Source organism: Manis javanica, chromosome 3, assembly GCF_040802235.1.
Source record: "Manis javanica isolate MJ-LG chromosome 3, MJ_LKY, whole genome shotgun sequence".
Classification (NCBI taxonomy): domain Eukaryota; kingdom Metazoa; phylum Chordata; class Mammalia; order Pholidota; family Manidae; genus Manis; species Manis javanica.
The window spans coordinates 42,368,557-42,394,389 of record NC_133158.1 but is presented as its reverse complement, the minus strand read 5'-3'; the positions used below and the strand labels follow the sequence as shown (position 1 = coordinate 42,394,389).

The 25,833-nt window shown below is 52.0% G+C and overlaps 1 protein-coding gene across 8 annotated transcripts; it reads right to left on the bottom strand.

Annotated features, from left to right (window-relative positions):
- Positions 1 to 1,464: 1,464 nt before the first annotated feature.
- TMPRSS3 (transmembrane serine protease 3) lies at positions 1,465 to 25,364 on the bottom strand. Of its 8 annotated transcripts, none has more exons than XR_005060400.2 (14): positions 23,441 to 23,579; positions 19,117 to 19,227; positions 18,171 to 18,287; positions 17,643 to 17,766; positions 15,346 to 15,471; positions 14,077 to 14,120; positions 13,242 to 13,407; positions 12,288 to 12,457; positions 10,351 to 10,446; positions 7,742 to 7,884; positions 6,932 to 7,084; positions 3,366 to 3,696; positions 2,342 to 2,479; positions 1,471 to 2,188 (listed from the first exon to the last, which is right to left on the bottom strand). XR_005060400.2 is itself a non-coding variant. In XM_017660960.3 (13 exons), exons 1-13 carry the CDS (start codon positions 24,928 to 24,930, stop codon positions 3,679 to 3,681), a joined length of 1,428 nt encoding a protein of 475 aa, XP_017516449.1. In that variant the 5' UTR covers positions 24,931 to 25,364; the 3' UTR covers positions 3,068 to 3,678. The 8 variants fall into 8 exon arrangements, 5 of the variants coding, with proteins under 5 accessions (XP_017516449.1, XP_017516446.1, XP_017516455.1 ...); XR_005060401.2 differs by having other exon boundaries at positions 1,472 to 2,188; positions 2,358 to 2,479; XR_005060399.2 differs by having other exon boundaries at positions 1,465 to 2,479.
- Between the last annotated feature and the right edge of the window lie 469 nt (positions 25,365 to 25,833).

The window sequence follows — 25,833 nt, the reverse complement described above, 5'->3', positions numbered from 1 at the left end:
TCTCCCTGCAGCCTCCCGCCGCGCCCCAGCCTTACCCAGGGAAGGGCGGTGGGCAGAAACTTCCAGCTGGCGCCTGGGGTAAAAGGGAAGGACGGGGGAAAGCCAGAAACGGCCTGGATCAAGAAAATGTGTCATGAGCGCCTTTCTCCTCAAGTCTGAAAACATGATTATCAACTTTTCAGCCAATGGATTTTAAAGGCCATCGCTATTGTTGCCTTTTCATTCTTTAAAAAAACCCTTTCATTTTGTAATTTCTCACCCTTTGGTGATACCACTGACCTTTGTTCTGTGAACTAGACTTTGAGCTTGTTTTTTCCTAACATGATTTGGATCATGCTAAGGCAGACCAGACGCGTGTAGAAATGAGACATAGCAGGATTCAATTCTTACACACTGACTAGTTGTTTTGTACTTTCAAGGGAAGACATGGAGATTTTTTAAAAATAAATCATGATTTTAAATGATAGATGTTATCTTTGGGTTGATTTCCACCTATTTCCCAGCCAATGTGCTGGTCTATGGCGGGACTCAGGGGCCCATTCATAGGCATGCTGACTGCATCGCCATTTATTCATTCCACCTGTGACCATGAGCAGCTTCTGTGCCTTCGTGGGTTGCATGCTGGATACCCAGGGAGGTGGAGGGCAACCCACTTCTAAGCTCTTAGCTTAGAGAAGCAGGCTCAGAAATAAATGATCTCATCATACATGTCACTATAATGTGCGATCACGCACACACACCAAGTACCCAGGGAACCTGAAAAATGGCTTCCAGGTGTCCACGAATCTGGGGAAAATTCAGACAACTTAGGCAAGCCGGAAGAGGCAAGGGTACTGGAACGCAGCCCGTCTCCAGGAGCCACTCCAGAGCAGAGGCACAGACTGCAGGTCTGTGTGCGGAGCTGGTCCACCGCCCATGAAGACACGGGGAACGTGGTGCCCCAAGTCGCCAGAGGGGCAGTAAGCTTAGTGAGGTTTCCTTTTTCATGCTGTGGGGGAAAAGGTGGCCCAAGAGTAATTGATGGATTGATTTGGAGTAATTGATTTGAAGTCACTATTGTTTAAGGCTGTGAAGTGTGAATTTGCTCTTCTTGGTTGTGACTCTATGTCTGTATGGCTGGAGGCCCCTTTGCCCCCCAGGGGCTGGAGGCCAAGCCTTGGGGAACTTGCACCACCCATGTGAATAGGGTATAGCTCTTACCAATGCCTCCCGACCCAGTGTTGCTCTTTGGGGAATTCCGGCAGCGGAGCCAACCTTTGGACGCCCAGACCAGTCCGGCTGCACTTGCCCCGGGAAGTTCTTAAGCCCCCAGTGGCCCCTGGGCTGGCATGTGTTTGCACACCCAAGCCCTCCTCACGCCTTCCTGCACCACCACAGGCGGTTTTCTCACGTGAGATGGGGAAGAAATATGCAGGTGTCCCCGGACCATTGCCAGGAGCCCCCTTTAGGAGGAGGAGAAAGTTCTCACAGTGTTCATGGCCAACTGGAGTGTTTAATTTGTTGGCCGATTTGTAACACACCTTTCCAAACTTTCTATAGTATCTTTAGGCTTCTGTAATCTTGTTACAATGCGGAGATAAAGCTGTATCAAATACTACAGTTCCTGAGAGAGGAGGACTGTTTCCGTGGATGTCAGCACACAGGTGGGGGTCTCCCATTCACTGCACTGGGACAGGGATGCCCCACAGTCCCGTCTTCAGGGCTAAGTCGCCAGGGGAGGCAGCCCGCTCCATCTGTAGCCTGCTCCTCCAGCTGTTCCTCTGGTGGCAGGCCAGGGTAGGCGTGCTCTGGCCACAACTTTCTGTCCCGACCCCACTGGCCTTGCCAGAGGTAGGTGCTAAGCGGTGTCCTTGGAGAAGAGGAACAAGTCGACAACAGTCCTACCCACCAACCTGCAGCTCACGCCAGCAAATGTCTCCATCAAGACCAAATATTTCTGGAGAAGGTCATGACTTTGAATGACTAATACATTGCAATGGGTTCAAATTGATGGCACAAAGTCCCTTGAGACTCAAATGCCAGAGGGTGTAGCTTTGCTATCAGCTCATTCTTTAACTCCTGCTATGATGAGCCTGGTGCAAACCCCCAATGCCCCTCCGGCCCGATGGGTAGGTTGGGGAAGTCACTTCTCTACACCTGTTTCCTCATCTCTGGAACGGGACGGATGGTTCCTCCTGCCTTATAGGGGCTGCAACAAATGAGTAAACATGTGAGACTTAGGGGGACAGTGCCAGGCATGTGGTTCACACGCACCAATTGCCCACCATTGGCACCACCTTATATTTCCTAGGGAAATACTTCCTCACAACACTCAGTGGTGATTAAAGAAGAATAAGGTTACCGCAGGCATCAAACACCTGTGGCTGCCGGCTCAGTTGAGGTCTCTCAGCAGAGGCTCCCACGTGAGGTCTTTGATCTTTTCCCCACGTGACCTTCAATGCACAGGCCACCACTACCTTCAAAGACCTGGGGAAAAACACTGAATACAAAAATGGCCTTGTCACTTTCTGACACACAGAGATCTGTGCCCTGACTCTGAGACAGGGCAGGGCCAGCTGTGTCTTTCAGGCCTCTTCCCCCTTCCCCTCCCCTCCCCCTCCTCGCAGACCCCCTGGGGGCTCCCTCCCCAGGCACCTGGCCCATCCTGCTCTCTCCTTGAAAGCCACCTGTCTTTGCTACCATGGCCTCAAGGCAAAGCAAAGGGTTCATACTTGACGAATTCATGTGTGATCCAGGGCCTCTGGACAATGATGTCTTACCAAGTAAACTTTCTCTGCTGCATGTATGCTGTGGGGACTACACAGGGTGTGTGGGTACCGGGAAGGGTCTCTAATCCCACAGGTAGATTAGTGGAACTGTCCAGAGAGGTAGGGATGTCTGTGGCCTCTTGATGACACGTGACTATCTCTGCTCTTTGCCTTCAGTGTCCTCTGTGTGGGGTTCAGGGGTCCTGTCTTATACAGGACTTTCTGTTCTTTCTCTGCTTCTGAGTCTTATGACATCATAAATATAATTCTGATCTGCTGAGACATCTGTTCTAACAGAAAAATGCAAACCCCACAATGTATACAGAAGAGATCAAAGTATAATGGAGCCTCTAAACTCAAGTTGATTTCAATTTACACAAGCAGTCAGCATCCATTCAGACAAGCTCTGACTGATAACAGCATCAAGAGAGCACGGGTCCTGTGGGAGCGAGGGACAAGAATACACCAAGCACCAGATACTACAAGAAAAGAGAAATAAACCTTCAGACTAATCACTTGTAGGCTGGGTTCCCACATATAAAAAGAGATCATGGAAGTGAAATATTTTGGTTGGGGTCTGGGGCGTAGGAGTGAAACATGCAGACAGTGCATCCGTACCGGCTCTACTGAAGGGCTGTTCCCTCACTGTCAGGAGTGTTGACACCCCCGGAGAGGAACCCAAATGGACAAATGGGGAAGCTAGCACTTCAGAGGCCTTCCTGCTCCTGGTCATAGTGACTCAGGAAGGAGCTTCAAGGCCTTAGAGTCTGTTGCCCAAAAGGCTCTTAGAGGTGTTAGGAGCAAGTTGTCCTAGACGTAGGGGGACGTGCAGCCGATCCTCCTTGCCCCACTGTTGCCGGTTCCCGCATGGGAGGGTGCGGACGTCTCCCTCATGGCAGAAATGTGAGGTGGTGGCTTGTCCCCTTTCCCTTCAAGTTTTCAGGTCCCTCTAGAAATGAAAACATAGTTATTTTTATAGGACTCCAAGCCATCTCTCCAACGTTAAGATCAAGTGAGCAACTGCATGTGAGCAGGAGTGAAGGCGGTGGTCGCTCCCCAGGAGTGATGGGGACCAGTCAGCTGCGCCGGAGGAGATGCTGGTTCTGGGCCGACCCCAGATGGCTGTGCAACGGCCCTCCCGGCCCTCACCTCCTGCCGACCATGCCCTGTATTTCCCATCACCGACCTGGGAGTTTTCTAGTTCCATGTGAACTTGCCAGCTCTTAGCATTATGTTCTGAAGGCCCATTTGAGTCAGAACAATTTTGTTTCAAGCCCTAAATAGAGAAAACCACCCAGCAGGTGGTCCCATCTGCTAATAAATGGGGTCATTCCATGCTAATAAATGGTGTGAGCAGGTGGGAGGCCCTCACATACATGCTCAAAAGAGACAACCAAAAATAGATGCTCTGGAAAACCTCTCAGGGAAGCCAAGCCTGTCCGGGTCTCCCAAATCGGAAGAGAAACTTGCCAGAGGGCGTGGCTCACACAGACCCTCAGTGGCAGGAGGCAACTGGTGCCCCTCCCAGGCATCAGGATTGCCACCATCCCCAACGGCCAGGGCCCTCACCTCACATCCCTGATCAGACCCTCTGCAAAGCATCCTGGGAATCTTCAATGCTCACAGCAGCCAGGAAGTGCCATGCCCCCTGTGGGAGATCTGTCAGCTCTGCTGAGCAGCGTGGCAGGGCTGGAGGGGAGCTCTGCCCGCACTAGCATGGAGGCCTGCAGCAGGTCCCCTCACCTGTGATGTGTGGCGCTCCTGGAACCTGTCACCCCGAATGGCCTTGAGGGAGACTGACAGCAGCACTGTGGAGGGTGCCCAGCCGAGTTGGGGGCCCTGCCCCCGCCCCCCATTGCCCACCTCCACAACTTCACGGTGGGAGTAGGTTTGCTCCACCCACACGTCCCATGGTTCCTAGCTGGGCCACCCGGCCCCTCTGCCCCTGGTGCAGCCGCGGGGAGGCCCAGATCCACCCCGTGCCACAAAACGAGCACCCCCAAGACAGCATGTCTTCCAGCACTGCCTGGCAGTGGGCCAGCACTGAGGGTCCGACGACCTGTCTGCAGAGGACACTCAGGGCTGGGTTCAAGCCAGGCCCAGTCCCAGCAGTGGGGAGTCAGCCTGGCACGGGGGTGGTGGTGGTGGTGGTGGTGGGGCAACCACTGTGTGTGACTCATTGTAGGAAAAATTCAAGGAGGAAGAAGTGGAAATTAACTCCCCAGGCACATGAGGAGAATGATGTCCTTAGCCAATTGTTTCAAAGTAAAAGGGCCTTTTAAAAAGGGCTTTGATCTGAAGGGGCAGAAAGCAGGTGACCGGCAGCTAGAGCCTGGGAGAGGCCGTCAGGGGAGACTGCTTCCTGGGTTTATTTCAGATGAAAATCCTTGCCACTGGACAGAGGTGGTGGCCCCACAGCACCATGGGTGTGTCAATGCCACTGGATTGTTCACTTTAAATGGTTAATTTTATATTATATAAATTTTACCTCGATTAAAAAGAACACCAAAGGTCTTTGAAACTGATCTAAGGCAGGATGTGGGGCTCAGAGTCAGAGAGCGAGTCAGTCAGTATTAGCTGAGCACCCACAGGGCCGAAGGCCCCGGGCTCCTACGTGGCCCTGCAGCCCTCCCATCTGGGCACCCACGTCACCCGCGGTGCTCCCTTTCCCAGGGCTCTCCCTCCCCCCTATCTCCCGGGCTCCCACTGCCCACCCTGGTTCTGCCAAGCTGAGATACAGCAGGGAAATGGGACAAGGGTCAGGCCATTGTAAAATCTACTTAGCCTGCAGACAAAGGCCCAGATTATTCTTTAACTTAAAACTATAGGCTGTTTTTCCTCTTCTTCTAGCCCCTTCATCAATTAAGTAACTTTGTAACCAGGATGAGAGGCATACCTCCAAGTGCAAATGAACCTATGTGGATAAAGAATGTTGAGATCTGGATTAATACCCGTCACCTCAACCCTGTTCTTAAGACAAAACTTCAAAGGAATTATAAATCACCTGTGTACATCATGCCTTAGGCTGACCCCCAACCCAAAAGGCCCTATAAAACCCTGAACCCTACACCCTCAAGCGTGCCTCCTCCCTGAGGTCACTCACACTCCCATCTGAGCGTGCACTGTCTTATCAAATAAACCTTCATCCTGAATAAGCCTATTGCACTTGTCTCTGAACTCTTTCATGAAAAAGACAAAAACTCTCTGAACTCCACCTCCAGTGAAAAGTGTCTCTGTCCCTCTGCTATTTTCTTCAGCTCTCTAGTCTTGATGCAATCCTTTCTCTCTCTCCCTGTTTTAGTTCAGACCAGTACGGAAACAGAAGTTCTCAGAACATAAACTTTCTCCCTCCAGTGCTCCAAAACTCCCCCAAATCCTGAGATGGTACGGACATGATCCCACACCATGCAGACAAAAGCAGACACTGTACACCAGGTGAGCGTGGCTTCAGGAGCTGGCAGGGCACCTGCCCTGTGCTGAGCAGGGGTTCAGTGGGCGTCCTCCCCCACCTCTGCTCTTTCTTGCTCTCTGCTGCCTGCGTGGCTGCTGACATTTGCCTCTACTCTTGCTTTAACAAATTCCTTTCTTGCTGGCACTTATTTGACCTGACTGAGAATTCTTTCCCTCCTAGAGTCAAGAGCCCTTCCCTGTCAGGGCTCAGGTTTAACCTAGTGCACAGGGAGAGACCTGCCCGGCCACATGGCCAGCCTCACAGAGTCCTGGCCCTCCTCCAGTCTCCTCGCCCTGCAGGGAGGCCCCCAAAACAAGAGCTGCCCAGGCCTCCCCTGATCAGAGACTCCCCATTCTACCCCTGGCTCTCAGCAAGGTCCAAACTCCTCAGTGGGCACTGGGGGTCTCCAGGTCAGACCTTCACCCACCTGTCTCCACTGTGTGCACCCTTTCTGCCATGCACACATGCACCCATCTGGCCACCCCTCCTTTCCCCACATGGCAGAGGCATGTTTGTCCTTCATGTCCCACCTGTGTGTACCCACCCAAACAGGACTACACTCCCCAGAGCCTTGGCTGTGCTCACGTCTGACACCCAGGAACAAAACCCAGGGTGCTGTATCCACAGCTTACGGATCATGGCCTGGCTCTGCACAGCAGGGCAGGGCCACCCAGGAAGAATGCTAGCGGTGGAATGAGGGCACCAGCTTGAGGTGGGAAGGGGCTGCACCCACCTCCATCTGCTCGTGGATCCAGTCCAGGAAGGAGGTGATGCGGGTGTAGACGCCAGGCTTATTAGCCTCAGCACAGCCGATGCCAAAGCTTGTGGTTCCCACCAACTTCCAGACTCGCCTCTCCTGACACACCAGGGGCCCCCCGCTGTCTCCCTAGGTGGCGCAAGAAGAGACAAAGGGGCTGGAATGGCACTGATGTGGGGTGTCCCTGTTGTTGCAGGAGCTCCCCCTTCACCCATCAGGGAATATGGTGCCAGGCTGGCTCTGTACTCACACCCCACAGCTCCTGGAGCGACCTCGGCCTTCCCCACGGTGAGGCCCCTTATCCCTTGGCAATGCTCTCCCCCAGCTGAGTCCCCCTAGATTCTAGACACTCTGAACGGAGCCCATTAAGGTCAAGGCAGCAGGGCGCCCCCAGAGGGAGGGTCTGCCAGGTGGGAGCTCTAGCTGACCTCCAAACCAGCAGTGTGGGAGTCCCACCCACCCTAACTTTGGAGGTCAGATTCACAGGCTCCCGCCTGCGGTCTACCCCCGGGTCCTCATGAAGACTCTGAGGACCAGGCTGGGGAGGGAAGTGCCCTCGAGACCCCTGGCCACCCAGTTCCCAGGCAGAGTGGAGCTTTGTGTAAACAGGACCCGTCCAGCCAGGAAGGGAATAATATCTTGAGCAAACTTCTCTCCCACACCCTGTAAATTTGCTTTTCAGTCAATCACAGGGAAATGCTGGCAGTGACCTGTCCCATGGGCTGGGCCACCATACCAGAGCCTCACCTCATCTGCCGTGGCCCCCAGGGGTCACAGAGGGCCTACCTGGCAGCTGTCCACGCCGCCTTTCAGGTAGCCAGCACAGAGCATGGAGGGGGAGATGATGCCACCATACACGTCCCTGTGGTTGCAGATCTTGTTGGAGATTAAAGGCACAGCTGCATGGTTGAGGACAGGGGAGGCATCACCTGTGTCAGAGCAAAGATAGGCACATGTGTCTGGAGGTCCTACTTGGACTCAGGGTGCACACGGGGTAGAGGAAGACCCAGACAGAGCCGGAGTGGAGAAATCTGGGCCGGGAGTGGGGCGATGGGGAGACTGTCGTGAACACTGGAGAGTCCCAGAGCCCTGCTCCCTAACGCCACGGGAGCATGGGCCATGTGGCCAGCTGCTTCCCACAAGGCCACTCACTTCCCCAAGGTGACCAACCCAGGGGGTCAGAGCACAGGGGATCAGTAGAAGGGAGCATGGATCTGCCCAGGCCTACCCTGGGCCAAGCACCTGACCCATACTGGCCTGTTTAGTCCCCAGAACAGCTCAGGTTACAGAAAGGAAGCTGAGGCTCATGAAAGTCACACACACAATGTCCCAGTCCTGGAGCCTGTGACCACGCGTGCATATGGGATGGGGACATGGCCCTGGGCTGTCGGAGAGGGAGGGGTCTGCAGATGCTACAGAGGCAGTCAATAAGGAGGAGGGGGCCAGCAGCCCAGGAACACAGGCAGATTCCATAATGGAGAAGGCCAGGGGAGGGGCTCTCCCGCAGAGCCCCCAGAAGGCATCAGTCTTCCAGCATACTGACTCTGGCTGAGACTGGTATAGGCTATCTCAGCTCCACAGCTGTAGATTATACATTTGGATGATTTTAAGCCACTAAATTTGGCTTTGTTGCAGCAGCCACAGGAAAACTCATGCATCTGCAGTGGATCAGCCTCCCTACCAACCCCAAGAGATCAGCGCCCTTGAGCATCGCCTGTCTGCAAAACTGGCTGCCTTTGTTCTATAGGCATGGAGTAGGGCACTCCCCTTTCCCGTTCCTCTAGCATGTGTGAGCAGGTGGTGCTAGGTCTGCGGTCCTCAAATCCTACACTGTAAGTGTTTTATGAGTGTGAGTTGCCCCTGCTTTCTGCACGTGCTTCCCCAATCCACCCACACATTCTCCATCCTTGCTTCGGGGGACCACCTGGCTTGTGATGCAGATCCTGCCCCTACTTGCTTCCTAAGGATGCAGTAATGATGAAGTAATCATATTCAGGTACTCCAAGTTCATGCGTAGCTGCATGCATAGGGACTTGGGTGGGAACACAAAGGTGGAATCCCAGCCCTCCCACAACCTGGTCACGTGAGCCCAAGCAAGCTGCTCCACGCCCCTGGCCCATGTGCTGGCCCTCGAGATGAGCCCGCATCACTGTCATCTGCTGTGACGAGCAGACAGTATCTCACTGAGACATGCAGCTCTGCACTTGGTAAATGGTGAGACAGAGCTCAGCGCATTTGTGCAAGAAGCTTCCAATATGGGTAGAGGGATATAGCAAGCCACATGGATCAGACCCTGTCCTGCAGGATTGACCTTTTGGTGTAGGTAAGTTCCCACGTGCCTGGGATGTCAGGAGTGGGTCAACCTAGCAAATAAATCTCAAGAGGAAACTACTGAACTTCCTGTACTGGGTTGAATTGTGACTCCCCCAAAACATGCCCACCTGTGGCCTTAGAAAGTGATCTTATTTGGAATAGAGTCTTTGCAGATATATTAAGGTAAGACTCACAAGACAAGAGCATCCTGGATTTTGGGTGTGTCTTAAATCCAAAGACTGGTTTCCTTACAAGAGAAAGGAGAGGGAGATCTGACACACAGACATAGGAGAAGCCAGGGAGAGCTGGGCAGAGGCTGCAATGATGCGTCTGCACTCCGAGGAACCCCAAGGTTGCCAGCAACCCCACAGGCTGGGAGAAAGGCCTGCACCAGATTCCCTCTAAGGGCCCCCAGAGGGACCCAACCCTGCCCACATCCTGATTCCGGAGTTCTGGCCCCCAGACTGGGAAGAACACAAAGGCTTTGCTGTTTGAAGCCCTGTTTATCGTGATTTTTTACAACGGCCTCAGCAAACTCATTCTCTTCCTATTAACAAGGAAAGCAACCGACTTGTTAGGGTGATAGCAACAAGGTCCTGTTTGCTTGTCCTGCCTAACCCCTGTGGAATGATGCAACGCAGCCTCCAGTCCTGCAAGACAAAAATCCCAGCCTGGCAAATACAGCTTGGGAGAGGCTCCCTGTACTTGGTCACCACAGGTGGGAGCGGGGATGAGAGGAGGTGGGAGGACCACCCAACAGAGGCAGGGGTCTCCCCGCCATGCGAATGTCTGCCGTCACCCTTCCTGATTTATTTCTCTCCTGAGGAAGTCTGCAAGCTCATGTCCTAAGACAAGTGGGACCTGGGACCTGGACCCATGACCCACAACTCCTCAGCATCCTGCAGGTTTCCAGCAGTTGACTGGCACCCCCTGACCAGGACATGTGGGCATGTCACGGGAGCCCCACATCCCACAGGAACACCACCTCTGGACTGGATGGCAGAGTGTGGTTATGGCCATCCAATCTGGCCCTCTCGGTTCTGGGCTCCCTGGTCTCAGAATCTTGGTTTCACACCACTGACCTCCATCCTCTGTGGCCCCCCATCCAGATGTCCAGCATGTTTTTCCATCAGGAAAGTTCTCCTCAGAGTTGGGCAGACAAACTGGTTGGATCATCTCTGCATAAGGGGAACACAACAACCTTCCACTTAGTTGAAGCAGTAGTTGGAGAAAAAGTTAATCTCATCTGTGGTTACCTCTCGGCAGAGTGCAAATTATCCCCCAAAGAAGGCTCAAGTCCTTGGTCATTTAAAAGCTACTAGCGTAGAGCAGAGATCCCTCCCCCACCAGGGCCTCAAAACTTTAACACAATCCTGGACTGAACAACATGAGTGCAACTAGACCAGGTTTGGCATATTTTCTGTGAAGGGCCAAACAGTAAATATCTGAGGCTTTGCAGGCCAAGTGGTTTCTATCACAACCGTTCAACTCTGCCACAGTAGCAGGGAAGCAGCCACAGACAAGAGGAAACAAAAGGGCCCAGCTGTGTGCCGATAAACCTTTATTTACAAAAGTAGGCAAAGGGGCAGACATGGCTGGGGGCCATAGTGTGCCCACCCCTGGCCTGGACTGTGGGTGTGCTGCCTTACAGAGCATCCCTCCATGAACTTTCCTACCCTGCCTGACACTTCTGGAGGCAGCAGGCCTGCCTGTCCACGTGGGCCGTCACAGTCGCCCTCCAGCAAAGACAGTGTAGCAGCCGTTGTGGGGCCCTGACATGAATACACTATGACAGGCGCTAAGCTTGTCCTAGGACAAAACACAAAGGTGGGAAAGGCATAGGACTGCTCGTTTTAATTTCTGTCAAAATATAACTTTGGGCACTTCATTTTTTATAACCAACTATCATCAATAACAGTTAACACATGAACACCACCACTACCAATTTCTTGTTGTTTCTCTAGAAATATTTGTTTCAGAATGTTTTGCATAGAGTATCATGTGCGCTATGTAATAAACACAGTGACAGTTCTCCCAGGTCAAACCCACCCCTGGTCTTGCACAAGGGCTCTGCTCCAATAAGGGCCTTGTTTATTACACTCTGCCAGCACTCCAAGTGCTGTGTACCCTTTGGAAAGGAGAAGGGGACTTTAATTTATTTAGGAATAGGATTTAATTTATTAGGAGTAGGAGTGATATGCTTTGTTTGCATCTCAAAATGCTTGAAAGTTCTATCCTGTGTAGCTTTTCTGGTGACTTTGTAACCTCTAGAGGTCATGACTTGACGTTTCCCATGGAGAAAGAAAGGCTGCTGAACTCTGCAGCTGGTCGTGGCAGCATATTTCTGAATACTTCAAGGAGCCGAGGAAACCCAGTGTGTTCTAGTTTGTAAAGAAATGGCTGCATGGAGGATCCCACCTCAACCAGCCAGCTGGCCTAGGAAGTGGTCTCTTTCTTGGTCAAGATGAGACCCTGGGAAGGTGAGTGGCACTGGCAGGGGCCCTCACCACAACACGCACTGGAAAGGGCAAACTTCCTTCCACCAGCTGAGGCACAAGGTGGCCTGGCCTGGGGACGTCCCTCTCATCTTTAGGTAGCACCAGCAGGAAGAAAGTGACACCAGAGGGAGCCCAGTGACACCAGACCAACCAAGGTGAACAGCACAGAACCATGAAGACTCTGAAATCAAATTATTGCCAGAACCACACCCCACAAAATGGACCAAGACCAGCACAGTGAACCTGCACAAGGTGGCCACCTGCTAACACTGAAGATGCGTGTAAGGTGCAGCACATCCTAACAAAAGAGCCAATGTCCACTGGAAATTACTCATCATACCAAGAACCAGGAAAATCACAACCTTAATAAGAAAAGACAATCAACTGATGCCAACACTGAAATGAACCAACCACTGGCATTACCTTGCAAGGAGTGTAAACCAGCCATTACAAAAATGCTTCAATAAGGAATGGCAAATTCTTTTGAAACAAATAAGAGGAACAAAGAAACCCAGACGTACCATTGAAGGTGAGGGGCCCAGCCAGCTTCATGAGGGCGATATCGTTGCCCAGCCTCTTCGGCTTGTACTTGCTGTGGTAGATGATTTTCTCCACCAGTTGGGAAGGGGCTGGGCTGTCCAGCAGGGAAACTAGGCCCACCTGGATGGTCCATGACTTGGGGAGGTATAGGCTGCAAAGAGAAGGCTGAGAGGTGAAGCAGGAAAAGCCCAAGCCCTTTAACCCAGGGAGCTCAGGTGTCTGAGAGCCGGTGCCAGGGAAATGGTGGGGGATGGTCCACTGCCCTGCTTACTGGCACACAGCATCTGACCCTGGCTCCCGGGCCCTGCAGAGCCCACCCCTGAGTTTCCTAGACAGGCCTCGATCCTTGCACCTCTGGGGACTTCACAGCATTTGAGAATTGAGCTCAGCTTTGCTGACTGTCAGGGGTCCATGAGGGCCCATTCTCCATCGGAAAGCAGCCAGATAGAGGGAGTAAGAAAAGCAGGGAGAAGGAGCCACTGTGCTGGGAAGTATTTTCTGTGGTTTTCCGCCACGCTGAACTCCTTTGAGAGACTGCTCTGGGGAGACTCGGCATCCTCACCCGCCCTGCATGCTCTCACCCTCTCGGCCACAGCACAGTACCCTGTGATGAGCTGCAGGGGGACTAGGGCCTTCATGCTGGTGGCTTTCCTCCTGCACACAGCATCCTTCCAGCCCTTGCCACCCTGTCTGTAAGAGCTGCAGGTGTCAAAACCTTAAAGTGAGCTTTGGGTCTTCAGTCACACCCAGCTGCTGATGGTGGATCCAGGGTGAGGAGGGAGGGGTCCCCCAGCTGACATTTCTTTGCAACCATCTGGTCTGCTGGCCAGCTGTGCAGGCCTGCTGCTGACCACCCAGTCCATCCCAACCTGGCCCGGACCGAGCAGCGTCTGAGGAAGGTGAGGGCCCACAGCTCAGAGGGCGGGAGCACTCACTCATAGACACAGTGGGCAGCGGTGACGACCCACACGGGGGTGATGATGGAGCCCCCACACAGGTGGTAGCCCTGGAACTGAAGGCTGGCCTGCCAGGGCCACTGCATGAGCGAGGACACGTTTCCACCCACGATGCGCGAACTGTAGTTCCTTCTCAGGCCACAGGCTGCCGAGGGGCAACAAGGGTGGGGGCTCGATCCACAGACCTCCCCACTCCCCAGCACCCTGCGCTCCCCGGAGCTCACAGCCCAGGGAGAGGGATTCATGGGGGAGCGTGGGGTGAGCAGTGGGTGCAGGGGGAAGAGCCGTCAGAGCAAAGCCCAGTGCTGTCAGCTCTCTCCCTGTGATGTCTGCGTCCCTAGGATGGTGACACACGCCAGAAGTGAGGTACCCTCTGCACGTGCTCCTCACTTATGCAGGGCTGGTATGTATGGGCCTGGCCTCTTCAGACCCAAGCCCTGCAGCAAGGACTGCCCCGCCGGGGACAAGGGCTGCCAGTCGGTAGGAGCTGTGCAGCCACACTTCCCTGGGGCAGCAGGGGGGGGGGGGGGAGCGGGGGGGACACTGAGTGAGCCGGGCTCCTGGAGCCACCATGGAGTGACAGGGCCCATGGACCACGGTCCTGTCAGCTGCGGAGAGGTCTCTCTGGCTGCCTCCCCACACCCAACGGGTGAGACCAGGTTACACTGCTCTACCCTTCCAGCAGGTGGGGGTCCCCTGAGCTTCCACCCGGCACCTACAAGGTCTCAGACCAGTCTGAGGGGGGGAGGGGCAGGGGACAGAGTCTGTGAGCAGCACGTGCTTTCATTCATGACTGCAATTCTAAGACTCTTACCTGTGCACTGCAAGGTGACCGCACGACCCGAGGCACAGCCCTCCCTGAAGTGGAAAAAGAATGGGCTTAGTGATAAATACCCAAGGGCTGTGAAATGGAAGCTTTTTTACTTAATCTTACTAAAAAGAAAAATAAACTCTATTTCCCTGCCCTTGAATACAGACTGCAATTTCAGTCAATATAAAGCACCGTAAGAGGAACATCACACAGTCATTGTAAAACACTCAACCTCAGGGAAGTACTGCCTATGTGGCAGGCCCGCCATACTTCCACACTTTGTACAGCTAATGATAGGAGACAGGCCGAGCTGTATTATGGACACATAGATGGGGGTCATTTGGGTGTCACTTTTACCCCAGTGCTCTTTACTGGACCCTGGGGGACATGGGGTGCCCGTGGACAGTATGGCAGGCTCTTCTGGCACAAATTCCTTGCAGCCTGGACGTATGCATGTCTGAGAGCATGCCCCCTCCACCAGAGCAGAGAAGTGGTACCCCAGAAATGACACACACTCCCGGCAGAGGTGGGAGCCCTGGTGTGTGCTTTCCTTCCAAGCCACCCAGGATCCCTTTGTAATTTTGACTGCCCTAAAGTTTAGAGTCCTGGTCCTATCATGCAATCATGAAAGAAAAAGTTGGTGTCACCAGGCTGAGGGTTTAGGACCCAAGAAATGAGTTGTCCCTAATGGCGCTTATCAGTCCAGGGGTGATTGTCACTGAGGAAGGACAGGCTGACAAGCTGTTGTTCTCCAGAGCAGAGAGCACACTCCTCTTGGGGTTTGGGCCACAGCAGCAGGCAACCCCTTCAGGCTTCAGGCCCCTGACTGTCAGTTAACGATGCCTCGGTTTACCTTCCTCATGAGTTGTGGGGGAAACATGTCATATAAACGGTGAATGTTAAAGTCATCTGTAAATGAAGGACACACTTCCTTCTCAGTATGGTTCCTTCTCACGTCCTCTCCCTCCCTGCCCACCTCCCCCTCCCTTCCCCCAGCACCTCTGCAGTGCCTGCTAGGTGGGCAGCGCCATCCTGCAGGTGTGATGGGCGGTCACTGCTGCTCCTCTACTGCCCTTCCTCCCATGGGCCAGATCCACCCAGTCTGGGTCTGGGTCCAGCACCCCAGTCTAAGTATCCCGAGGGTAACCAAAGCGGCCAATGCACCTGGAGACACGCTCTCCTTCCTCTAGAGTCCTCGTGGGGCTGCACGCAGCTTTACCAATCCAGAGGACGGCTCGACACATGTGCGGACAGTGCCGTAGCCTGGCTTACCTCACATACACCGACTGGTGTAAAGCGGTCACTTTGTCATCTGGCAAGAGGTGATTGATGGACACAAAGACCTCTCGGAACCGCTCCTCAAGTGAGTCCACTAGGAGGGTGTCTGAAGTGACAGAGCTGCAAGCATATTGGACATGCGGAGCTGACATGTGAAATTTACTCTGCTGCCAAGCAACCTGTGCTCAAGTCACAATAGTGCAGGTATCATACTGGGGAATGTCACTCTGTACCCCTGAATTGTCAATGGCTTCCTTTTTCCAATTTAGCAAGGTGTTCCAGACCTGGCATAGTCTGCCATGAGGGAGCCTTCTGCCCCCACCCCATGGCCCCATCCACCCTCCTCGGGCTCCTGGCACATTGGAGGGAGGATCACTTCCTGCTGTAGCCAGGTGGGCCCCCCTTGACGCTTTCAGAGGAACTGACCTTTGCTCGGCCTGAAGCAAGCCCCAGAGGGGATGGAAAACAGAACTAGGTGGGCGTTTGCAAGTGAGCATCAAAGTGGGGATGCTGAACACCCCAACAGCAATAGGCCAGGAAGATAAGGGACTTTCCCTGTCTGCCCAGAGCTGCATGGGGTCCTGTTAGAGAGAGACGACCATGTAAAAGGAAGAGGTTCAGGGGCACCAGGAGCAAGCAAATGCTTAAAGCTTCAGGGAAGAGGTCTCCTGGAGAAAAACGGACATGACACAGTTTGGGAAACTCAAGTGTTTGAAGAGTTATGGGATGGGAGGTGGTGAACAAATGGCCTTTCCCCCTGTCTTCATGGAACAAACAAAAGACTTGCTTCACTCCCTAACACACCAGCTTATCAACAGGATGTCATCAGATCGCTGTCAGTGCCATGCAGGCGGGCACTCTTGGAACAGGGCTCAGTCGAGGCAAATGTAACCAAGGCGGTGGCAAGGACCTTCCCAGTGGCCCCGGGATTGCTCAACCTGCTGAGACTGCAGGCGCCCAGTGAGAGAGCCCATTGTTCCCCAGGACCCCGCTGCAGGACCCGGGAGGTGCATGGGTGCCCCACCACACCGCTGGGTCCCGTGAGTCATCAAGGGCCTGGTGGTGTTAGCAACCAGACCACAACTCTCCCAGGGCTCTCCTACCTGCCAGGCCTGCTCTTACATGCCCCAAGGTCATTGGAACCTCACGATGACTGACCCTTTAAAGCAGTACTACTATTACCCTATTCTTGAGGCCTGACTCGGATCAAATCCCAGCTGTGCACACTGGGCTGGGGACCCAGAAAGTCAGGCTTAACAGTCCCCCCCCCTCTATATCTGACATAGGGGACAGTCAGTGGGTGTGTGGTGTGTGTGATGTGGTGCACATGCAGCATGGTGTGCACATGGCTGGTGTCCATGGTGTGCGGTGTGAACTCCTCATTGTGCGTGAGGAGTACGTCTCATTCTCAGAGGCTCCATCATGCAAGTGGGTTTTGCTGTTGATGTTGAGCTTGAATTGCAGCTAATTTCTGCATCCAGATTGTCACGAGATGAGAAGGGGCTGATCCAGGGTTAAAGACTGGAGAACGTTTGGGGTTTCACTGGCTTTGGAGAAAGGGGGCTGAGGATATGATGCATCAGATTTAAAAATCGTCACTCCATAATTCAGGGCGGTGAGGCTTAAATGCGCAGTTTCCTTGGTGTGCACGGGGCGCTAACTTCCTAGCAGGAGTGCAGAGACTCAGTGAGCCCGCCTGCCGTGAACTCTGAGAACCCAGATCAGGGGGAGTCTGGGGATGCCCCAGCCACCACGACACCGGTGTTGGGAGTCAGAAGGTGGGGGCCGTGTCGCCCCCATGCAGAAAGCCATGTAGACCCCCAAACGTGGAAAAGTGGAGAGTCCACCACCATTGTTCTTTCTTCTACATGTTGCACAACAGCTGTGCTTAATGACTGTGTTTTCACTAAATGGCTGACTTTCCAGACCTGGTTCTTCGGGCTCCTTGGGAAGTGTGCACGGACGGTGCGAAAACAGCGTGGAGAAGGCTGGTGACCAGGAGGCTGCCCTAGAGCTGCAGCCTCAGGAACCAGGGGGCTTCAGTGCCCAAGCACTACACTGCATTTGCTTTGGGCCCCAGCCTGGCCCTAAGACACCCCCAAATGTGCCTTTTCCCAGGTGACCTTGAGTGAGTCAGCACTGGGCCTCTTCTGCACCCATAAGTGAGGGTGATGGATGCAACATGACAGTGAGTTGAAGCCCCATAAGTGCCCAACTGAATGGTAGCAATTTTTTTCACTGTCATCACTGACTCATGTTTGCCTATCAGCAGGAAATGCTCTTTAAATTACCTTGGAAAGCCCATCTGGGCACAGGCGACATTAGCATGGTGACCTTGCCAGTCATCAGAGCACATGGTCCTCCAGGCAGCAGCTGTGAACACCTGCAGCACGGCATTCTGCCCGCTCAGGCGGACTGGCCGGCACATGGGGAGGACGATCCATTAGTGGCCAGTGGAGCCCAGAGACCACAGGGGGAGATGCCTCTGCAGTCAGCTCAGATCCCTCATCTGCTCAGTGTGACCTGCTCCTCACCCACAGTGTCCCCACCCTGGCAGGGCAGTTCTTATTGGTGGGCCCCCCGAGCTGTCTTGGGGGATCTCTTTTTACTGCCTGTATAGTCCCCGGAACCAAATCAAAGCCCCGTGTAATGGCCCTCCCCTAATAACCAGCCCACTATCTTGTGGTGAATGCCAATGGGATCCCAGTTGAGGACATGATTGGCAATGACACAAACATGGACCCATTTCCCAGGTGGGAAGGGCAGGCGTGGGCTGTGCTTGCTGCCTCCCGCATTTGCAGGGGAAGGTGTGTGCTTACCACACCGGTACTCATCCTCCCCGTCTTTGCAGTCTGGGGCCCCGTTGCACCGAGCTGTCAATTCAATACACTTGAAAGATGACCGGCACCGGTACTTCCCAGAGCAGTCGAAGTGGACTGGGAGATAAGACAGGAACGCTAAGAAGGGCTCACTCAGTGCGCTACCAAACAACTGTCCAGAGGCCACGTGGCCTGGAGCTTGCCCATGAATAATGACACCTGCACTCCATCAGCAGCCAGCTTCTCTGCCCAGTTTCTGTTCCCAATTCCAGGGGGCTGGGCTGCTGCACCCTACTTTGTGTCATTAAGGTAGCTTGAGCCACAGCTCTGGAAGGCTCCAGGTCAAGAGAGAAAGTGCATGGCAAGGGACCAGCCTGCTGAGCCGGCTGAGCAGGGGCCCCAAGTGAGGACTCTCCACCCCAGCCTACTTCCTGTTGTCTCTGACTCTGGGCTACAAGTGAAGGGACTGTGGACCGCACAGCAAGCAGGAGATCAAACTGAGCTGTGCTCCAGCTATTTGCAAGAGAAAATAGAAATTGTTCTCTATTAGAGACCGTTCAAGTGACTCACTTTCACAAAAGGCACATGCACCTTATTTTTAAAATAGCAGGCGTGCCTGGCCCTGCATGAATGGCCTCCTTGTCTTCACATGACTCTGCCCCCACCCCCTCCTGCCAGATTCTATTTCATCAGCTGCCTTTGGGCAACTCTACCTGGACAGGTTTCTTGGTGACAAAGTTCCAAGCATAGCCAGTGGCCCTGCTGGGCCCCGGGTTGGCTCTAAATCATGCAGGCAAAGACAACTCAAAAGTCAGGGCCCCAGAGGGTGTTGGCCTGCAGTAATTAAGGCTGGTAGCAGCTCTGTACAGCGAGAGGCAGGAGCTCATGCAAGTTTAAGTGCCTGCACACGTACCTGAGAGCCTACTGAATAATGCATCGTACTCACCGCCCAGACCAATGGCCAGCGCCAGTACCAACGCGATGATCCCAATGACGATGATCGGGAAGAACTTCAATGGCAGCAGTGACAGGATCTGTGCAGCCACTGCATCTGCGTCTGAAAACCAAAAAGCAAGGAAAGGCAGAAAGCCACAGAACAGTGAACTGAGATAGAATAAAACTGAAAACCTAGCTATTCATTTGCCCTCCCCTCAAAGCCGAGAATGTTCAAGCCCAAAGAGAGTCGCCCTGATTAGAGTGAGGGCCACCGCCCCAGGGGCGCCCTGCCCAGAAGTCCAGCCCATGCTCTCCAGCTCTGAGTTGGGTCCATCCTGGGTCAGGGGACTGTATTGTGGGTTTGATTGCCTCCCCCCCAAATATATTGACGTTTGAACTCTAGTACCTCAGAATATCATCTTATGTGGAAATAGGGTCTTTACAGAGGTAAACAACTTAACATGAGGTCATTAGTGTGGTCCCTGATCTAATATGACTGGTGTACTTATTAAAAGGGGAAATGCAGATACAGAGACAGACACACATAGGAGGAGGACAATATGAAGAGACATAGGCAGAATGCCATGTGAAGGTGAAGCAGAGATGGGGTGGTTCATCTATAGGCAGGGATACCAAAGAGGGCCGGCATACACCAGACGCTGGGGAGTGAACAGGACTCCCAGCAGGTTTTGGAGGGAGCACAGACCTGCCAACCCCTGGATTTCAGACGTCAAGCCTCTAGACTGGTAAGGCAGTAGATCTCTGTTGTTTTAAGCCCCCTAGTTTGTGCCACTTAGTTTTAGCAGCCCAAGGAAGCTAAAATGGAGAGGAAATAGAACCCCAACTCCCAAAGATGTTTCCCTACAGGGGAACCCAAGCCGGGTGTTTTCAGGAGAGGGTGTTTTCAGGAGAGGGGAGCTGGGACTGTAAGAGGGTCACCAGATGATGGAGTAGCCCATTCCCCATGAGCCTGGCAGCCTTTATTCCAGACCACCTCTCCAAGCATGGTGGCAGAACAAACAGCCTCAGAAGACAGACATAGCATCTCTCTCCAGAGCATGGGCGGATTTATTTACTGTCTGGCTTCATAAAATATGATGTCTTCCTTTGGGACAAAGTTTGTGCAGGTCAGCTTTCAGCCCATTACAAAACATTTGGTTTCCCCCAGCTCTGTGCCTTAGCTTTGATGCAGACCCCTCGCTTAGGCTGCTGCACATCACCTCAAAGGGCTCGGCAGGCGAGGGTAACTGGCGCAGAGAGAATGTGTGTGTTGTGCCGTGAGTGATGAAGTACTTTGTGTCTGACCCAGGGGTCTCGTGTCCTTGTCTTCCACCAGCATCCCTGGACCTGTGGCTAGCTTGTCACTTTGAATGTAGGGTAAATCCCAGCCCTTTCCAGTTCTTGCCTGAAGAACTAGGCAGGTGGGGTGTAAAAACAGGTGTGAAGGGCATGAGGACACTCAAAGGTACAAGCCTGTCTGGGCAACCCAGAGAGTCTCCCCTCAGCCAGAACAGGTCATTTCGTGCAGATCACCTCACCTATCCTGAAAACACTTTCTGCTGAAGTTGTCTTTACGTGCACTTCTGGAGGCTGGAGAACGGGAAGGGGAGAAAGCCTCCGGAGCATCCCATGCCTACGCAGGGCAGGGCCGCCTTGCCCTTCTCTGCCTAGTCTTGGACGTTGGGCCAAGGGGTCTTCCATGGAAAAGACAAAATGGTCTCTCCCTGCTTGTCTTTGGAAACCCACAACTTTACCGTCTTGCAATAAAGAGGGTAGCTTTATTCTAGCTGCGTTCACAGTACCTGGACAACACCTGGCATGCCAGGCTCCTTGCTCAATATCAGGGAACTGAATGAGTGGGTGGATGAATGAGCAGATGACATCATTATAATGAGGGTTGTTCCATCTTAGGATTGGAGACCAATTCCTTTCAGGACAACTGATTTGTGGCCTTGAGTCAGCAGAGCAGGTGCCTCTCCACCCTCCCCACCCGAGGCCAGCACCCAAGTCCTGACTCTCCTGCACCGAGAGGCCGTCTCCATTTACTGTGCAAAAAAACAGCGCCAACCCCAACTGCAGCCCCTTGTCATTCCCAGTGTTCTGTATCTAAGAGTTAGATTTAGGAAATGAGTCCAAACTGGATTCCAAGATTGCCGCTCCGTTAGACCTTGGGTTGGGTCACATTTGTCCCTGCAGGTTCCTCCTCCCTGGGACCCCAGGTGCTGCCATGGCTCCACATCCTCCTCATTCTGTCCCAGAACAAAAATCAAAATGCTTAGCATCTCTCCAAAGAAGGAATGCAAATGATAAACAAGCACCAAAAACCTCTAACCTCTCTGGAAATGAAAAAAAAACAACAGAAATTAGACATACCTACATGTCACCCTCCCAATGGCTTTTATTATTATTATTATTATTATTATTATTATTATTATTATTGGTCCCTCTGCTGTCCAAAGTAAAAGGAAATGGACCACCACTTACAATCAATAGGAGTACACAGTGCATAGATTTTTGAGAGTCACATTGGAAATACATGGCAAAGAGCTTATAAATGGATAGACTCCTCAACCAAGTAATTCCACTTGTAGGAATTTATCCTATGATCAGTATCAGTGCCTGGGAAACAACTTAAATGACCAACAGCAGGAACAGGTAAAATAGCAAATGGGGTAGAGACACTTAAATGACAGAGAAAGGAGTAGGTAAACTTTTTCCATAAAGGACCAGATAGCAAATATTTGAAGCTTTATGGGCCATAGGGTCTCAGTCCCAGCTACTCAACTCTACTATGGCCTGAAGACAGCCATAGACAATATGTGAATACATGGATGTGTCTGTGTTCCAATAAAACTTTATTGATGAGAGCAGGCAGTGGGCCAGATTTGGTCCAAGGGCCATAGATAGCCAGCCCCTGAAGGATATTTAATTAGCTAATGCCTTGGAAAGATAGATGTGATGTGATGTTGTTTAGTTTTTTCTTTTAAAAAAAAGCTTCAAAGTAGTACAAATAGTGTATGTCACTCCAAAAGGGAAATACAGATATGTTGATAGAAAAAAGGCAAGAAATCCAAGAAAGTGCTAATAGACTAATCTCTGAGTAATGGTAAAATTGTGGGTAATTTAAAAAATCTTTTTGACTAATTGTGTTTTATGAATTTCCATAATGAATATTTTTACTGAAAAAGAAAAGTTTGAAGAAGTTTTTGTTCCTTCCCACTACTAGGGATTAATCATGAAGAAATCCTCAAAAATTAGCAGAGAAGAATATGTATCGTGCTATTCACATTCATAACATTTATTATATGGAAATGTTAGAAATGATAATTTGTCAAATAACGATAAAATGGCTATGTAGTCTACACATCTACTTGATGGAAAGTTGTGATGCTATCAATAAAAGGCATAAAACCAAATGGCACATGGAAACCCCCTGTTTGCAACAGCTCGGTGCATGAATGCATGCTTACAGGCAAGCCCAGGAGAATGAATGCAGACATAAAAACCAGGTGAAACTGGCAGTTCAGGTGATGGCAGGGTGGTTTTTAAATTTACATTTATGCTAATTTTTGACTCATATTTTTAAATTGTGTATCCTTTCCCTTACTAGAAATCTCTCCTCCTGCCTCCCATCTTTTCCACCCCGACTCCCACAACATCAATTGTCCAGGTAGTTAAAAAGGAATCATTAGGGTAACCCCCACTCCATACTTTCTTAGCCAGAGCCCCCAGATGTCCCCCTTCCCAGTCCCAGAGGTGACTGCATCCAGGACCAGCTAGCCACAGCTCATGACAAGCCCTGATAGGCCCTTGCTGAAAAGATCCTAGCTGGACAGACGTTCTGGAGCCCCCTGTTTCTCCTGCATTTGTGGTGTATTTACAAACCATCTTTCCTTCGTATTTATTGCTGGGAGCAACTCTGTTGCCTGCTGTTGGATTTTAATCTAGGCATCCAGTACCTGCAGTCATGTCCAGCTTATTTTAAGTTTTCTGGGAGGGCTGGTCAGCACTGGTTCTCAGGACTTCCTAGAGAGCTCAGAGATTTCCTGGTAGGATCTGACCCCTACCTCCCAGAGGAGGTCAGAACCTCAATTTCTGAAAACCTCCCTCCAGAGAATACAAACGCCAGTGTCCAGGGAGGTGGCAAGGGGCTGAGCAAAGTGACGCCCTCCCTAACACGCCCTCCTGGGATTCTGTAAACCTAAGGCAGCCGCGTGTCAGCTCTGCGGGTGTGAGGACTCCCGGACAGGTGTTTCCCCAGAGGGACACTCAGTCACATTTGCCATCTAGACTGGCGGGGGTGGGGAACAGAAATCACCCCTGGTTCCACCTACCTGGTGCAACGGGACTTATTTTCAAATTGTCAAGGCCGAAAAGGGATCTGAAGGAGAGGGGGCCTTCGGCAGCCGGCGGGTCGTTCTCCCCCATAGTGACTATCTCAGGACCTCTGAGATTCGGCTCCACCTCCAGCTCCTTTGCCAGAAGAAACGGAAAGCGTTTGCTTCCTACTCACAGTTGAAACATTAAACACATCTTTGTCATGTTAAATCTTTGAAATTCAACAATCTAGGGACAATCTACTAAACATTCAGTACTGATCAATCAAAACCATTTTTCCAGTGAGAATGCATTTTTTCCTGAGCCACAGCAGATAACAGAGGAACTGTAGCAAAAAACCATGAACTTAATTCTGATCAAATAATGGCTTTCCCATTGTTTGTTCAACCAATCATAAAATCACCTGAACAGCACATCTTTTGAGCTGTGCCCTTTTACCTTTGGACGTCACTGTACCCTTACGTTTCAGAAACATTGCTTTCAAAGCGCTTTCCTTCTCTTTTTTGTCATTGTTCTTTGTACCCAGTTAAACCTCGACCCTTTGCCTGTGTCTGTGGTACACCTGCCATATGAAGTTTTGATACTTACATAATGTCTGTGCCCCCAAAATGTAGATGGCGCCAGGGAGTACATGTGTACATGCCCACAGTGCATGTAGCTTCCCGTAAACACAACCCTTTCCTGGCTGCAACAGGCATGACCTAATTAAGGGTGAAAGTATCCGTGCCCTCTGAGTGCCAGCCCCCCCTCCAACATAGCGAAGGGAGGAGCAGCCAGGGACTCCGGCGGGCACCACAGCCACCATGGGGCTGTTTGCTCCAAGAGAATCCCACCTATCGAATGCCCAAGAAGAAGTTTTTCAGCGTCACCCCAGTTACTCAAAGAGGGGCGGGAGAGCAGAGAAATGTCCGAATGTTCCCAGCAAAATGCCCGTTCACTCTCCCAGGTGCCAGGCATGGGGCTCTGGGAACCGGCTTCCTCACAGAGGGCTAAAATCTAGTGGTCCCAACAGGTATGTAAACACACACTTAGATCACCCATTTTTATTTTCTCTCTGTTCACCTGTTGCAATGTTTGGGACTGAGAAGGGAACTATGAAACTGTTTAAAACAACCTTTGTCTTCAGGCTAGTTCACGTGGTTGCAGGAAAGTCTAACAGTTCCGTACTAAAAATGCCTGTTTCGTTTCCATCACTGGAGGAGCTTTGATTCGAATTACCTCAGAAAATTAGTGAACTCACATTGAGCACTTTTTTACTTAGATTTTGACTGATAGTTGCTGCCGCCAGCATGGGGCAAATTACTCCGCTTAACTTTATGCCAAGACTGAGAATAAATGGTCAAATGCCTTGTGAAACACAGAAGTCCCTTCCCAACCAGGCCATCACTGAGCTTCCACAACATCACGGAATGTCAAGAAGTCATTTTTTAGAAGCATCTTTTCTCCCCCTGCCCTCTTTACTCACGATTTCTGGAGCCGCCATCATCAAAGGCAGAAGTAATTTCCTTTTTCATTATAAAAGCAAGTGTGATGCCAGCAGGTTAGTCCACCCAGGAAATACTCCCACCGAGTCACTCAGCCTTGTCGACTCCATCATCACGGCAAATGGCATTACGGCGGGCGTCCGTGTAACCTGAGCTGCGGGTGGCTATCGGGTAGCCACTGGTGGTGTGCCTGCGGGGACCAGGGAGGGGAACATGGGGCTTGCCTTTAATTAGTAAAGTAAGGTAAACACACCTTTTCAGAAACTTCACATAAGGGAGTCTTTGAAACAAAGGCACACTCCTTTTGTCAGAAAGAACAGTTAAGTCGTGCCCAGTGCTAAGCCATGGAGCATGCTGAGAGGGCAGGCGAAATGCTTTGGTGGGGGTTCTATGCCTGTGCATGCGACTGAGCCCAGGTTTAGATTTGCAGCTGCTCTGCAGACAAAAGACTGAGAATCTGAAGTGATCTTGCAGTGAGCACTCCAGAGAGACTCTTCACGCCCCTTTCGGCAGGGGCCTCTGCGTCCCAAGAGCTTTCTGCACACAATACAGTTCAAAGATGTTTTATCAGGAGGGAACAGAGCCCTGCCACTGTGGGCAAGGGGACTGAGCGCCCTTTGGAAGGCCGGTGGGGCAGAGCTAGATGTGAATCAGGCATTCATTTATTCAGCAAATATTTACAGGCCATCTGCCATGAGCCAGGCATCTAGATTCAGAGCAGGTGGCAGAAGGGACAAAGCACCTGTGGTCTCGGGTGGCGACAAACTCCAGGAAGAGATGGGACTGGAGAGGCTCTGAGAGTGAGCAGACAGGGTGGTGGAGGAGGGCCTCTAGGAAGAAGTGACATTTTGTCACCACCTCGATGAAGGGATAAAGTGGGTCTTGTGAGTTAAGAGGGGAGGTTG

Coding starts and splice junctions, on each gene's coding strand:
- TMPRSS3 (XM_017660957.3), bottom strand. CDS start 24,098: ATGCACTGTGGGCATGTACACATGTACTCCCTGGCGCCATCTACATTT. Junction 19,228..23,440: donor AATAAGTCCCGTTGCACCAG/GTAGGTGGAACC, acceptor TTTGGTTTTCAG/ACGCAGATGCAGTGGCTGCA. Junction 13,408..14,076: donor GGTCACCTTGCAGTGCACAG/GTAAGAGTCTTA, acceptor GCCCCTCGGCAG/CCTGTGGCCTGAGAAGGAAC.